We start from the raw sequence: 14,250 nt of genomic DNA, 5'->3' as shown, positions 1-14,250 counted from the left end.
TGGCCCATCCATACGGGGCCAAATATCAGGAAAACCTCCTTTGCCAAGACATCGCTTCTTCCTTGTGGAACAAGGAAGACAGAGATGTTGGCAGAACGCTCCCAACATGGCAGACTTCTGCCGAGAAAAACATATCCCAGTTAATATTCATTTACCACCCAATTTGAAGATGGTATGAAATAAAGTGTAAATAAAATTTCAGTTTTAAAATCAGTACCAGTTTTTAAACCAGCTCTTTACAGCAGATATTCTGAATGGAAAGAATACATACTTTAAAAATATTTTATTTTGGCTTAAAAATTTCTACATTAAAATAAAATCACATTCAAAAGGTGTGAGAAGTTTCATTTTTTTTTTTTTTTAAAAAAAGAACTGGAAGTGGAAGTGGCATCCTTTGAGCCTTCACATATTAGTTCAGAGGTCAGTGGAGCTGCGCATTTTGGAAGCGCATTGTGAAAGGGAATATGCTAATGGCACTAACAGTCTTCCTGATGTAGCCTTGAGTAAATTCCACTGCTGGTGATCGACTCTTTACTCTAAAAGAAAGAGGCACCTTTGATCACTCCTGAAAAGGAGTACTCCAATGCTGGGTGAAAAGACAAAGCTGGAACCAGTCCAGGTGTTAAGTAAGGTGATATAAATCCAGCCAGACCTCTTCCAGGGGTAGAATAAGACAGTTTTCGAGGGCTAATCCCTGGTCTAGGGTTTAGGCCAAAAAGATTTGTTTCACTTTCTAATGAAGTAGAAGTGGTGCAAAGAGGGGAGAAAGCTGATTTTTTGCCAAATGCTCCAGCACTTAATCCTGAAAGGGTACAGTCAGAAGCTCTCTGTAAGGCACTAAATTCAGATCTTGATGGGTTTGTAAAGTCCCTGACATCTTGTTTATTCTCTTTCCTATTCAAGATCTGTTCTATGGCTTGGACTACATCTCCTTTGCAAAACAGAAGAATACTCTCCAGCTTGCTTCGTTTGTGTCTAGGAAAGACTTTGGTGAGAATGTCAAGTGGGTCTCTTTGTCTTGAAGCAGCAGTGGTCGGGCTAGAACCAAGGGGAGCAAAACCCTTGGACCATTCACTTTCGTTTCCTGATTCCATGTCTGAAGAAGAGAGAGATCCTGAGCTGTCTAAGCCTTCCAAATGCTCCCCTGGATTAAGACATGGAATATTGTCTTTCTTTTCTGAGATGTCCAGGCCAGATGGCCTCACTCTATAGCTTCCACCAGCTTGTGTAGACTCAGGAGAATGTCTCAGGGGAGGAGGATGTGATAGGACTACAGGTCTTTCTAATACACCGAAGTACAAGTCACATTTCTGCACCTGCTCTTCTGGGAAATAAAAAAAGATAAATTTAGTCTAAAGCTCCCCAACTAACCTTCAAAAGCCTTATAAATAGCTACTACAATTTCCACATTTCACTTCCCAAGAAAGGATTGAGGATGAAATCTGAGTTCCACCAAAGTAAACTATAAAATCAACAAGGACTTCAACTAAGCCACAGTTTTACCCCGGATGTTCAATGCAATGAACAGTATAATCAAGATTGAAGTCTGAAAAATGACTATGCAAAAACATTGCATCTTTGTATTCAACCAATCCTTGCCCAGATTCTCATTTGGAGTAATCCATTCTTTTCAAGGGAGCTATGCTGGTACACAATAAGAGAAAAACAAGAGTCCCTCTGTTTATTTAGGTATATCAGCTCCCTTTAGCAATGAAACAGCCACGTTGGCTCTGCAGGGCTGTGAGAGTGGGCTGGATTCTATTCCTTCTTGTTCTTCAACAAACAAAATTGCTTCTTAAATTCAGACATTCATTAGAATGCTCAGTGCCAGTTTGCATGTACATTTAGGAAAATTCCCTCCAGTTGATTCTGAGTTAGGAGAAGACGGGGGAGACGAAGCAGAAACGTCAGCTTAGATCTCACCACTCTTTAGCTATTTTTTTGCCCATGAAGAAGAAAAATGACTCCTTTTTAAAAAACAGCAAATAAATGGTGGGTGGTCCTCACTGAGTAATATTCTTTCATGGGATACATATTTTATTATTTTCATCTAGGATACAGAGGCAGCTGAAATGGAAACGAATACTGACAAAAGACTTCCCAAATTGTCCAGCATAATACTTACATCATGTCAATACTTTCTGGAGGGAGGCAATAAATATTGCACATGCCCAGAACAAAAATCTAGGCCCCTATCCTTCTATTGGTCTCATGCACGTAAACATTGTGCCTGAATAGTCATATCAATTTCATTGAGGCTCTACCTGTGTGCATAAATTACAGAATTAAGGCCTTCAAGGTTAATTAAAAGAAATTCACATAATAATTTTCTTTGTAACATAAGTTTGGAGGTTCTATTTTTGGTCATTCATTAATTTTACAAGGGTTTTTTAAGCAAATTTTTGCACTTTATGTAGATGTTCAAAAACTGAGGTTTTTCTCTTTGTATATGCTGTAATGAGTACTTTCTTTATAATGTTCCTTAGTGCCTTTAACGTCTTACTATTTCAAAGAGCATGACATTAAAGTGTACTAGGGAACTTCTAGTACAGCAAGGTCTACATGGCCTAATCAAAGCTGAACATATTAGTACCTTTTAAAAATCACACCCACCATAGTCTGAATTACTGTTCTGGGTAGGCAATACAAATAACTATTTCCAGTACTTATAGGATAAAATCTGATTTATCAATTTTTGGCAGTTAAAACCTAAAATCAGAAGCCTCACAAATATGTAAATATTGAAAATGTTCTCATATTTGCATAATCCTGGCAGCAACCACACCACAGAGACTTTCGCTGTTTAAAAATTAAGGCTGCAAATCCTGCAACCACTAATAAGTAGGTGAGACTATAAGGACTAATTTTGCACCCACTAAAGTCAGAAAGAGTTTTGCATCTGATTTCAGCAATATGACTTCAGGCACATGGTGCTTACACCTCTGCAGCTTCCGAGCCCCATAAATGATCTCCCATGCATGCATGATTCACAGAAGCAAATTCGAAACAGTAACACTCAAGATTTGTCAAACTACAAAATGTAGCTCAGTCAGTACTAGCTTTCTCACTCCCTGCCACCCCGCCGGGTGCATAGTGGGTAGATTTGTTAAACTATAAAATGTAGTTCACTTAATGTTAGCTTTCATACCAGTTTAAAATTCCTTGCTATGATACTTGGTTTGGCATATCAAACATCCAAATGTGTATGAGTCTTTCATTAAACTTTGGTGTATATTGCGTATATTGCCAAAGGCAAGGATTAAAGACTTGAAGCTGCTACCCTTAGTCACTGTTGTCCAGTGCCACCTAAATGGACTTCACCCCACCTACGATTCTGCAAGATTCATTTTTGTTAAACTGTAAGAAAATCAGCAGAGACCAGAATTACGCCTAAGAACAGAAAAGCCATCCACTTTTTTGCAGCATTGTACCATTAACTTCATAAATGCCATACTCCCAATCTTAAAAAAATTTTTTTTGCATCTCAAATGGGTTTTTAAAGCCATCTCTTGACTTATTTCTAAATATTACATTATATACATTATTCAGATCATACAGTGCTTATGCCATTTAATATGCAACATATTCATATGGTACACAGTATTCTGCATAATAATACTGCATATTTAGCATTTAAATATATATGTAAAAATAAAACCCTGATCTTGCAAATACTTATGCAGTTTACTTAGATGAATTATCACATGGAAATTAGTGGGACTTGTCATGTACTTAGACTTAAATATATACATCAACGTTACAAGACTGGGGCCATACAGCACTGATATATTTTAAACATGAAATTGCCTACTTTCATAGAATCATAGAACACTAAAACTGGAAGGGATCTCAAGAGGTCATCAAGTCCAGTCCCCTGCCCTCATGGCAGGACCAAGCACCGTGATCCATAACCAAGCATCCCTGATAGATGTCTACCTAACCTGCTCTTAAATATCTCCAGTGATGGAGATTCCACAGCCTCCCATGGTAACTTATTCCAGCATCTAACCACTCTGACGGTTAGGAAGATTTCCTAATGTCCAGCCTAAACCTCCCTTGCTGCAGTTTAAGCCCATTGCTTCTTGTCCTTGTTTTGTTTTACTGCACAATATGATGCATTTTGTTATATGCCTGCACATCCCCAATGCAAATTATATTACATATGGAATAGTTAAGAGGGAATTGCATATTTAATGAAAAGCATAAATGTGTTTACATGCTGCGTATAGCATCCATGCACAATGTGCAATACACTGGCTATTTACAATATACAATATATACAGAGACATCCTGTAGTGGCACAAATTGCAATACTTGCTACTAGCTTTTTAAAAGAACTCAGGGCATCAGGCTCTTTAGAAAAACAGGCCAGGACCTGCTAGGCGCTGAAAACAAGGTTCTTACTTAGGAGCCCGCAGGGAAGCACTATTCTTTTTGAGGTAGGAGCCCCAAAGGCGCGTGTACCGTCAGGGCAGTTCCTAGCGTTATCTACAGGCGCCGCAGTCCGTCCGCACAGCCTCGGATCAAGCTCTCCAAGGCGCACAGGCTGCACAGGAGGACTCCTGCCCCCCCCCCACCCGAAGCCCACAAACACGTGCCGCAGAGGGGCCACGATTCCGAGGCAGCTGTGGGTCCCTTCCCCGCCCCCGTGCCCCCCTCCCCACTCCGCTCGCGCACCTCTTGGCCCCGAGTGGCGCTCCCCGCCCGCAGGCGGCCGCCTTGCAGCTCCGCGGCCCGTGGGCGGCGCGTGGGCGGCTGGGGCCGGCGGGCGCTGCTGGAGCAGCTGGAGCCCCCGGCCCTCGCTCTCCTCCTGCGCCTGCTGCCGCCGCAGCGCCACCTGCGCCGCCATGACCCGCTGGCGCTCGGCGATGAGCGCGCACTTGGCGCAGGCACAGTCCCGCCAGCGGCACAGGCGCTTGTGGCCCTTTAGCGCGGACACCACGCCGTGGTTGCGGCAGCGGGCGCACTTGGGGGTCCGCGGGGAGCCGGGGCCGCGCTCCGGGCCGCCCGCCGCCGGGCAGCGGGCAGCGGCAGGCGCAGCGCGCCGTAGGAGGCTAGGCGGGCGGAGGAAGGCGAGCGGCAGGCGCAATACGGCGGGCGGGGAGGCAGCAGCAGCCGCCAGCCCCTGGCGCAGCAGCGGGGGGCCGCCAGGCTCCATACCCGCGAGAGCCGCTGCAGCCTAGCCAGCCTTGTCCCGCTGCGCGCGGCTTTAAAGCGGCTCTCCCGGGTGGCCCCGCCCCTGGCTGGGGCCAGCGCCCCGGAGCAGAGCCCCCGCCCTCCCTTGGGCCGGAGCGCTGGTGGCTCCCCCGGGCAGAGAGGGCGGCGCTGACCTGTGAGAGTTCGGGTACTTACGGAGAGCGCCGGCTGGCACCGTCTCGCTCCCCCGCGGCCCTCCACCTCCTCAGCCCATGCTTCAGCCCGGGCAGCACTGAAGCTGGATCTGTGGGATGACCACGCCTCGAGGAATCCCATTCCTTTCCCCCCTTTGCTGGAGGAGATAGAAAGATTTCGCCCCAGAACGTAATGCCAGGAGGGACCACCAAAATCAAAGTTGTACCTCTCAAATCCAGGGTCCTCTCCTCCGGCTCGGTGTTGCTGGACCAGAGAATCCAGAGCCGGTGTCCAGCAGCAGGGCCTGGGTCTCTCCACCTGGCCAGGGCTAGCAGTGGGAGCAGGGCTGGGGTCAGAGCTCACTGCAGTAGGGCTGGCATCAGGGCAGAGGTGGTGGTAGTGGGGCTAGAGCAAGGCTGAGGGTGGCAGCAGGGGGGCCAGGAGGGTTGGAACAGGGGCTAGTAGGGGATCTCTCACAGTCCAGCAAAAGCCCCTTGTTCTGGACTGGTCGGGTCTCAAGGGTGCCAGACCAGGGAGGTCCCACTTGTATTTAGTTCAGGGGCGCTCAAACTGGAGGGAGACGGTTTTCTTTTGAAGGGCTGTGGCTATCAGCTCCAAGTACCTGGGGCTCCTGCAGAAGCCCTGCCAGGCTACCCTTTCTTCCCCTTCTTCTGCCAGCCCTGCACCTTATTGCTACGCCCAGGGGCAGACAGCAGGGCTCAGGCTACCAGCCTCTGGCGATAACAGAGAGATAAGTGCTGCACTCAAGCATCATTCCTGCTCCCAGAGAGTGGTACTGATGAATATCAGCATTCACAGTGCCGACCTTATTTCTATATTATTGTTAGTGGTGAGCTACCTTCAGAGCTTGGTCACACTATATGTAACGGAGTGAGGAGGGTAAGTGACCAGAAATACAAAGGAACAGTGATCAAATAATTTCAAGAAGCACTAATCTCATTTAACCTCCCATATATCACAAAACACCAATAGCAGGGCTAGCAGAAATGGTGAAATAGCCACTTATTCTGAACTTCAGTGCCATGTAGATGGCACTGAAGTTCAAAATAATTTACCTGGAAATAAATTATGCAATTTGCACAACACAGCAGACTAAGCTGTAAAGTGGTACAGGAAAACAGTAGAAGAGACTGAGGAGTACCAGCACAATAGTAGGGAAATGACTGAGATATACTTAGAAAATCCCAGGGAGGGACCTGCACCCTCTCACTGCAAAGGAATACAAAAATGACCTTCCAAAAGGCACTGCCAATCAAATCTGGATGGAAATTACCTGTTGACTAATGTGGTGAGCCGGAGAGCAAGGATGCAGAGAACTGGCCCTCCTATCCTATTTCTCATTTTCAGCCATGGCTATTCCTGATACTTGGATGAACCCTGAAGAGTATTAAGAGGGAAGAGGAATTTCTTCTTCAGCCCTGCAAGTAACTATCTGAAATCCTGAAGTATGAGCTTTAGGGTAATAGGACATAACAAAGAGAGACCCTGAGGTGGTGAGCCTGGCCTGCTATCATCACATGCAACTCTCTCATACAACTGCACTTGGAAATTTAACCATCTCTCTCAAAACTAAATTTTTCATCCCCACAACTCTTTTGAGTGACTGTTCCAGAATCTCTGCCTTTTAATGGTTAGAAGCCTTCTAATTTCCAGTCAGAACTTGTTTGTGGCCAGTTCATATCCATTTGTTCTTGGGCAGACATTCTTTAGCACAAATAACTCTTCACCCTCCTTAGTACTTCCCTCTCTAGCTTATTTATAGAGAGCAGAAGTATTCCCTCTCAGCCTTCATTTTTGATAGACTAAACAAGTTTTGTTAGTTTTCAACCAGCAATTCACAGCTCTGACGTCTTACGCTTCATACAGTGTAAATCATCTATGTGAATAGCAAGTGTAAATGCTACTGTAGTGAGTCGGTATGGCCTCCTGCTGACTCAGAGGCAGAGGAGGCTGCGCAGAGGCCCTGGTGGGCAGGTCCAGAGCCAGAATACCAGAGGCCCACCCCTCAGAGGGCAGGGCCCAGGGCTAGAAAGGCCAAGGGCAGGGCTCGGGACCCATTAAAGCCTGGGCCTCCAGGCAGGGAGGACGTGCCTGCATGAGCTCCCCGGTGCGAAGGGCAGAGGGCTTGTCGCCGTCCGACCGGGCCGGAGGAGCAAGCCCCCAGCGGCTCCGAACAACCCCAGATCCAGATGCCTACTCGGACTTCCCAGACCTGCCAGGACCCTCACGCCGGCGGAGACCCCCCGCCTTGGAAGAAGCCCCAGGAGCGGTCTGCCCCAGAGTCCCGGCGGATCTCTACAGCCCTCAGGCCCAGGATCGCCTCGGGTCCCCCATGCTACCGCCGCCCGACTATCCCAATGACATTGAGATGAGCGACTGGCCGGAGCCCCCGAAGGTGGACGATCTGGAGGAGACCGACCCAGAGGGACCCCCCCCAACCAGATGGACTGGGACCTTCTGCCAGTGGAGGTAGAGGTAGGAAGTGGCCTGGGGAACGACGCTCCTGAACCCATGGCAGTGTGTTGCGGCCTGGATCCCCACTGCTGTGGTCGTGTGTGAGCAACCCCCCCAGGGCCCCGGGCTGGGTCGCAGTGGAGTGGGAGGGTCTGTGCTAAACCCTTGTGCTGTTGCCCCGCCCCAAACTGAGGGCTGGGCCTGTGCTAAAACCCTTGTGTTGCTGCCCCACCCTGGACTGAGGGCTGGGCCTATACTATCTTGCTATTGTGAACTGCTGCCCCGCCCTGGACTGAGGGCTGGGCCGGATGTGTGCTGTGACTGTGAACTGCTGCCCGCCCTGGACTGAGGGCTGGGCCGGTATTGTATTGCGACTGTGAACTGCTGCCTGCCCGGAACTGAGTGTGGGGCTGGTGTTCTAACCCCTTTTTGGGTGCCGCCCGCCCTAGGCCAAGGGCTGGGCGTCTCAGGACTCTTACAGCTCCTATTTTATTTTGATACCATTTGCTATAGATGTAAGTGAATACACAAGGTGCAAGGCACTGGAGAATCAAGCATCATGCTTTTGTCTAAATACTGAAGTCAGTGGCTGTGCAAAATTCAAAAGATTGTGTTCATGTTGGCCATGTCTACACTACAGTGATCTTTCAGATCTCTTCTGGAAGCTCTTCTTTCAAACAATAGGTCTACACACAAAAAAGTGGCTCAAAAGATCAATCTGCTGTTTGGAAAGAGTGTTCACACAGCCTTCCCCCACGGGATTGAAAAATCCAGCTCCATGAGGACCAGTCTTTGAAAGAAAGGGCCCCAGGAGCATCCATGCATACATTTTTCCAGAAGAATCTTTCAGAAAAAAGCACTCTTCTTACTCCAGAAGAAACATCACATTCTTTTGAAGGGAATTTAAGAGTGCATTTTGTATTTGGATGCACTGCTTGTTCTTTTGGAAGAGGGCCCGATTTTCCAAAAGGACTTGCTAGTGTAGACATGGCCATTGAGAGAAACTTAGCCTGCCATAGAAGCCTACTGCAAGGCCTGCCAGATCATATTCATTTGTAACTTACTGCATGCATAGACTTATTCACTCACAAAGTAAGGTGTAAGTCAGAGTAAAGGTAGCAGAATTCGTCCATAATTCCCATGGAGGAACAATGTTAAGCATGCAGGAGGTACCATAGTCAAAGCAGCCTGTGATTTACGAGGGGATTTTGCAATGAAGGTACCTTTGCAGGCATGAAGGGTGGCAATTGCCTGGGGGTAATCTGAGACCAGAATAACACTTGTTTACACCCTATGCTACCAACACTTCTGCTTAGGTCAGCAAAAAGGTGACATTAGCTTGATTATGAATCTGGACAAATATTCTTTCACACATTCCTAGGAACTCAGTGCTCCAAATGATTAGCTCCATATTTCATTATATGCTATTATTTTATGCTGGGGTAATGCCTCCCGCAGATTTAAAGTAATGTTCTCCTCAGAATGAAACACTAGGTCAGATTGACCTGCAACATTTACAGGAGCAATTCTAATGTAATTGTTCAAATGTACCTCATAGAAACATTTTGAATCCTGCTTATAAAATAGAACAATTATCCCTTATTTAAAATTAATATAATCCATGTGGAACAAATTAGAATGTGAAAAATGGGTTTTGAATGCAGTTAGGAGTTGAAGCTAGTTTTAATGACATGGAGCAGAGCTACTATATTGCCCCTACACTCTAAGACAGGCATGGGGAACAGCCAGGTCGCACTCCGGGCTTGTCTGGATCCAGATATCAAGGCTCAGGTCTCCCCTCCATAGCACCCAACCCATGGTGGGGTGGAGGGTTTGCATCCCCATACTTCATGGGCCATTTCAGAGAAGGTGGGGTGGATCCAGACCACAGGCTTTGCCGTGGGCTGGGGAGCCAGAAGTGGCTCTGGGCTCTGTCACTCATTGCTGCTCTCTCAATCAGGAAAAGGGAGGGGGAGCAGCCTCCTCAGAACTTCCAGGAGGTTTCATACCACTGCTCTGATTGGCTGTAATCCCAGCCAATTGGAGCAGTGGAGGACCATGCCTGGGAGCAGAGGGATGGAGCTATGTGCATCTGTGGTTGCTGCAAAGGTAAGCTGCACCCCCATTGCCCAGACCCTATGGCACCCATCCCATCCATCCCCAACTCCCAACCCTCACCCTGCTTCTGCCCCCTCACCTCTACCCCTTCCCACCCAGACCACACACCCCAAAGCCTCCTACTCACTTCCTCCCACCTAGATTACCAGTCCCAGCCTGCTCCTACACCTCCCTTCCACCCAGACCCCATAGTCCTGGCCCCCATACAGTTCAGAATCATAACATCAGGGAGGTTGTTTTTTTTTTGTGGGGAGGGCGGTTTGTTTGTTTGTTTGTTTGGCTTCTCACTTGTGTGGGCCCCACCTGGTTTATCTATGGGTCAGTCTTCCCAACCCAAAAAGGGTTCCTGACCCCTATCTAGCACTTTTCATTTTAGGTAGAACAGTCAAAAACTTTTGTGTTGGGAAGAGTATTCAGCAGTGGCCTCAGTGCTCTCAGTGTGTTAGATGGGAGCTATATTTCAGTGGGAGCTGAGCTAGACCAAATATGAGCGGTTTTGAACATTCCATCCTCCTATCAAATTGCTCAGCAATTTCTGTGTTAAATTGTTTAACACATAAAATGAAACTTCTTATTCTGGGGACAAATATCCTGAAGAAAAACAAAGTTGGATAAATCTTATCCAATCACCAGGCAGACCCATGCTGCCTTCTGCAAAGAGGGAGTATGGGAAAAGATGATTACCACCACAGAAGGTATTTTGTTGAGCTGATTTTAAAAAAAAAAACCATGCCCGAGGACAAGAGTGCTTACTCAATGAATCAGGTGGTCTCCTGTAATGCCCACTTCAAATGCATTTGGAAACCATATCAGATAGTAAGCATAATAAATTGCTGACCTTCATATAACTATCATCCACCTAGTGCAACCTCCATCTGTCAAATGTGAACATAGTGTAGCTTTAAAAGGATAAAGAATAAGCAAAAAGATCTACCATCTCACTCTGAGCCCTAAATTGATGAATTATCACATTCCACAACATATTTCCTCTGTGAATGGTGTATGCACCAGTCCCGATTCTTTCCCGAGTTTATCCTCATCCTAAATACTTACCATAGGGTTTTCAAACAGATCTCAGCCTGCATGTTGCTCACCAACTGTTCATGTCACCTATTGGCAGTTCATGGTGAGTGCCTATCACCTCAGGCTTGGTCTACACCAAGAGATTAGGTTGAGCTTAGCTGATTTACGTTAATTTTCTAAGCAATCAGCCCACACTACTGGGTCCATTCTGCCAACTTTAAGGGCTCCTAAAGTCAATTTTGCTACTCCTGCTTTTTCATGAGGAGTAACACCAAATTTGACCTTGCATGATCAACTTTAGGGTAGTACAGACAGAGCGTTGCAAAATTTGACATGTTAGGCCTCCTGCAGGTGTCCCATAGTGCCCCACTGTAACCACTCTGGCCACCACTTGCAGTTCTACTGCTCTCCAGGTGTGCAGGAAACTTCCTGGAAAAGTTTGAATTTCATTTCCTCTTTTGCCAGCGTGGTGGCAAGCAGAGCAGGCAGCATACCTCAGCAGCACATCTGGCCATGAATATCCAGGGTTGTAAATCGGCTCCAGCATGGAGCATGCAGAAGATCTGACTGTCTTGCTGTGCGGTTGGTACTGACAGAACTACAAAGCAGCAAAAGATCCCACAGAGCATGTTGAGAAAAGGATACATGGGCAGTGCCACGTGAAAATAATGGAGATCAAGCAGGTATACCAGAAGACAAAGGAAGCAAATGGACATTCTGGATCATCACTGCAAACATGTCACTTCTATCCCAAACAATCCATGGATACCTCCCAAGAGATTCTTCAGACATTATCCGGCAACAGTGGGAAAGACGTGATGGACAAGGATGAGGGGGACGATGACAACAACAGTCAGCAGGTGAGTGGAACAGCTGTTCTGACAGCCAGGAACTTGTTTTAACTTTGGATCTCATCCCCTCCTTCCAGGGCATTTCATAGCTACATCCTAATGGCAGGGAGGACACCTCTGGTGAATTCTCATTTTTAAACCACGCTGCAAGTGGTTTAAAGCAATTGGGTGTCATCACTAATGGATGCTGTACCTACCCAGCCTGGACCCCTCCCTGCTCAGCTCCATAAAGCTCTGACAGGCACTCTTTAATCCTTCTCACAAGGTTTCTGGGGAGACCTGCTTTAGTCTGACCTCCACAATAGGAAACCTTTCTATGCCAAGCCAGAAGTAAATAATCTGGCATCATTATACCAAACAGCAATGCAGTACAGTACTCTCTCAAGTTATGCGAGGGTTGCATTCCCACACCCCCTTGCACAACTCAAATTTCATGTAAGTCGAGAGGCGGCTTTTTTCCCCAGTGGAACACACATTCTGCAGCCAGGGAAGCAGAAGAAGCACCTGGAGTTTCTTTTGAGGGTATGTCCTGGGGTGGGGGGCAGTTGGGGAGGGGTAAGCCTGGAGGTGGGTTGGGTCCATGGGATGGGATCAGGGGGGTTAAGCCTAGAGAGTGTTAGTGCTGCAGGGGGTGGAGTTAAGCAGTGGCCACATGGCCCTGTGGGTGGTTGCACCAAGGTTGGGGAGTGAGCCAGAGCTGCATGGGGTGTTGAACTGGGGCCACAGGGCAGGGGTTGAACAAGGTTGGGGGGGTGAGTCAGAGGTGGGAGGATGTTTGAACCAGGTCTTTGGGCAGCGGTTGGGGTTTGAACTGGGGCCACAGGGGTGCAAAGCAGGGTTTGAACCAGGGCTGAGTGGGGCCACATGCAGGGGGGGGGTTGAGTCAGGGCTGGGGGAGCAGGATTTTGAGCTGCACTTAATGCACATTAATGCGAGTTAAGTGCAACTCAAAGGAGGGATTACTGTATACTAAACAGCCTTCTGGCCACGTTCAACGAGCGTCCATTCCTTAGCAATGTGTGTTATTCTAAGCAGGCCAATATCTCCCATTGCAACTTAAAGGAAACATGGGAAGGCGCACTAAGCTATGCGAGCACAAGCTAATCCACCATGCCTGGCCCACTCCCCTCCTTTCCCTTCCCTGAAGTTTTCACTGTCTCAGACAGGTGTAGACAGTTTTTTTTAATATAATATACAGGACATTATTAATAATTAGACTACATTAATATCGTTCCATGATTAAATGTTAACCAACTGTAACTCTGCCAGCCACCTTTCTCTGAAGGAAAAGCAATGGTCTTTCAGGCCTTTGGTAGAGATGCATCAGGCAGACTGTTTGTATCTGATGTCAAGGCAGAAAGAGATCAGAAGGATCCCAGCAATTCAGTGTGAACACACAGTTGCTCTTAGAAATGACTAGCATATAGGCTGTGGTGGGAAGGAGGTATAACAAATGATTAAGGGTTTCTATTAACACAAGTTTGTGTTAGAACTAGATTGACTACCTTACAAAGACTATTATATCCCTCTGCCTAAGCGGGAGGAGAGGAGGGTGGATCAGGAGGACAAGAGTGCTGATCGTGAGGCGAGGAGAGCACTCAGAGAACATGAAGTCTAGCCCCAGTAGAAGATGATGGTTCAGCAGACAGATCTCCTGAGGAGCCTGGTACAGAAGCATATAGCCCCACTCCAGCCCATGATTAATCAAATGCCCTCTTCACCATGTTCTGTACCCTTCCGAACCTCCAGAATGTCAGGGTGAGGATGGAATTCAAGGGCAGCCCTCCATGCCTCTCCAAGGGATGCTTCTCAGAGCAGAAGGCTGACATTCCCCAACCTGGGATTAAAAAAACAACTCTTGCCCTAAGTTACCCTCCTTCAAAGCTCCTTTCAAGAATTCCTTTCCTGTGTGCTGAATTTTGTCCCCTAAATAAAAATGATTAAGCTCTCAAAACAAGGGTCTTTATTGCTTGTGTTGCACAGAGATCACTGAGGTCTAACCAAGCCAGGAGGCTCCTGAACCTGGCGTTTAAACAATGCACATTCTACCACCATTCTGAACTTGCTCACGTGTACTTAAACTGCTCCTTACTGTGGTCCAGTGTATGGCTTCATGAGCCAAAGGAGTAAGGGGCACTCTGGATCTCCCAGGATCACTATTGGCATAGTCATGTCTTCAATGGTGATTTTCTAGTCTGGGAAGAAAGTTCCCATTCTACACCTTTCTGGACAGGCCAGAATTCCTAAAGATGCACCTTTCCTGACCATCCCATGTTGATGTCAGGGAAACAGCCCTTGTGATCCACCAAAACCAGCAACACCATGGAGAAATACCCATTGTAGTGTATGTACTCTAAGGAAAGGTGGTCTGGTGCCAAGATAGCACACACTTCTTTATCACCCCACAGCAGTTAGGGAACCCCACTGTGGCAAAACTGTCCAGTATGTCCTG

At 47.2% G+C, this 14,250-nt stretch overlaps 1 protein-coding gene across 1 annotated transcript; it reads right to left on the bottom strand.

Moving 5' to 3' along the window:
* Nucleotides 1-369: 369 nt before the first annotated feature.
* Nucleotides 370-5,158, bottom strand: DMRTA1 (DMRT like family A1). Its single transcript, XM_074994851.1, has 2 exons — nucleotides 4,678-5,158; nucleotides 370-1,324 (listed from the first exon to the last, which is right to left on the bottom strand). Exons 1-2 carry the CDS (start codon nucleotides 5,156-5,158, stop codon nucleotides 537-539), a joined length of 1,269 nt encoding a protein of 422 aa, XP_074850952.1. The 3' UTR covers nucleotides 370-536.
* Nucleotides 5,159-14,250: the final 9,092 nt, after the last annotated feature.

The sequence above is a fragment of the Carettochelys insculpta genome, chromosome 5, assembly GCF_033958435.1.
Source record: "Carettochelys insculpta isolate YL-2023 chromosome 5, ASM3395843v1, whole genome shotgun sequence".
Lineage (NCBI taxonomy): Eukaryota > Metazoa > Chordata > Testudines > Carettochelyidae > Carettochelys > Carettochelys insculpta.
This window is presented reverse-complemented; position numbering and strand designations above follow the sequence as displayed.

Bases quoted from the DNA above. Each gene is read 5' to 3' on its own strand.
- DMRTA1 (XM_074994851.1), bottom strand. From the start codon at position 5,158: ATGGAGCCTGGCGGCCCCCCGCTGCTGCGCCAGGGGCTGGCGGCTGCT. The intron at 1,325-4,677 runs GTGCGCGAGCGG...TTTATTTCCCAG, and splicing joins GCGCCACTCGGGGCCAAGAG to AAGAGCAGGTGCAGAAATGT.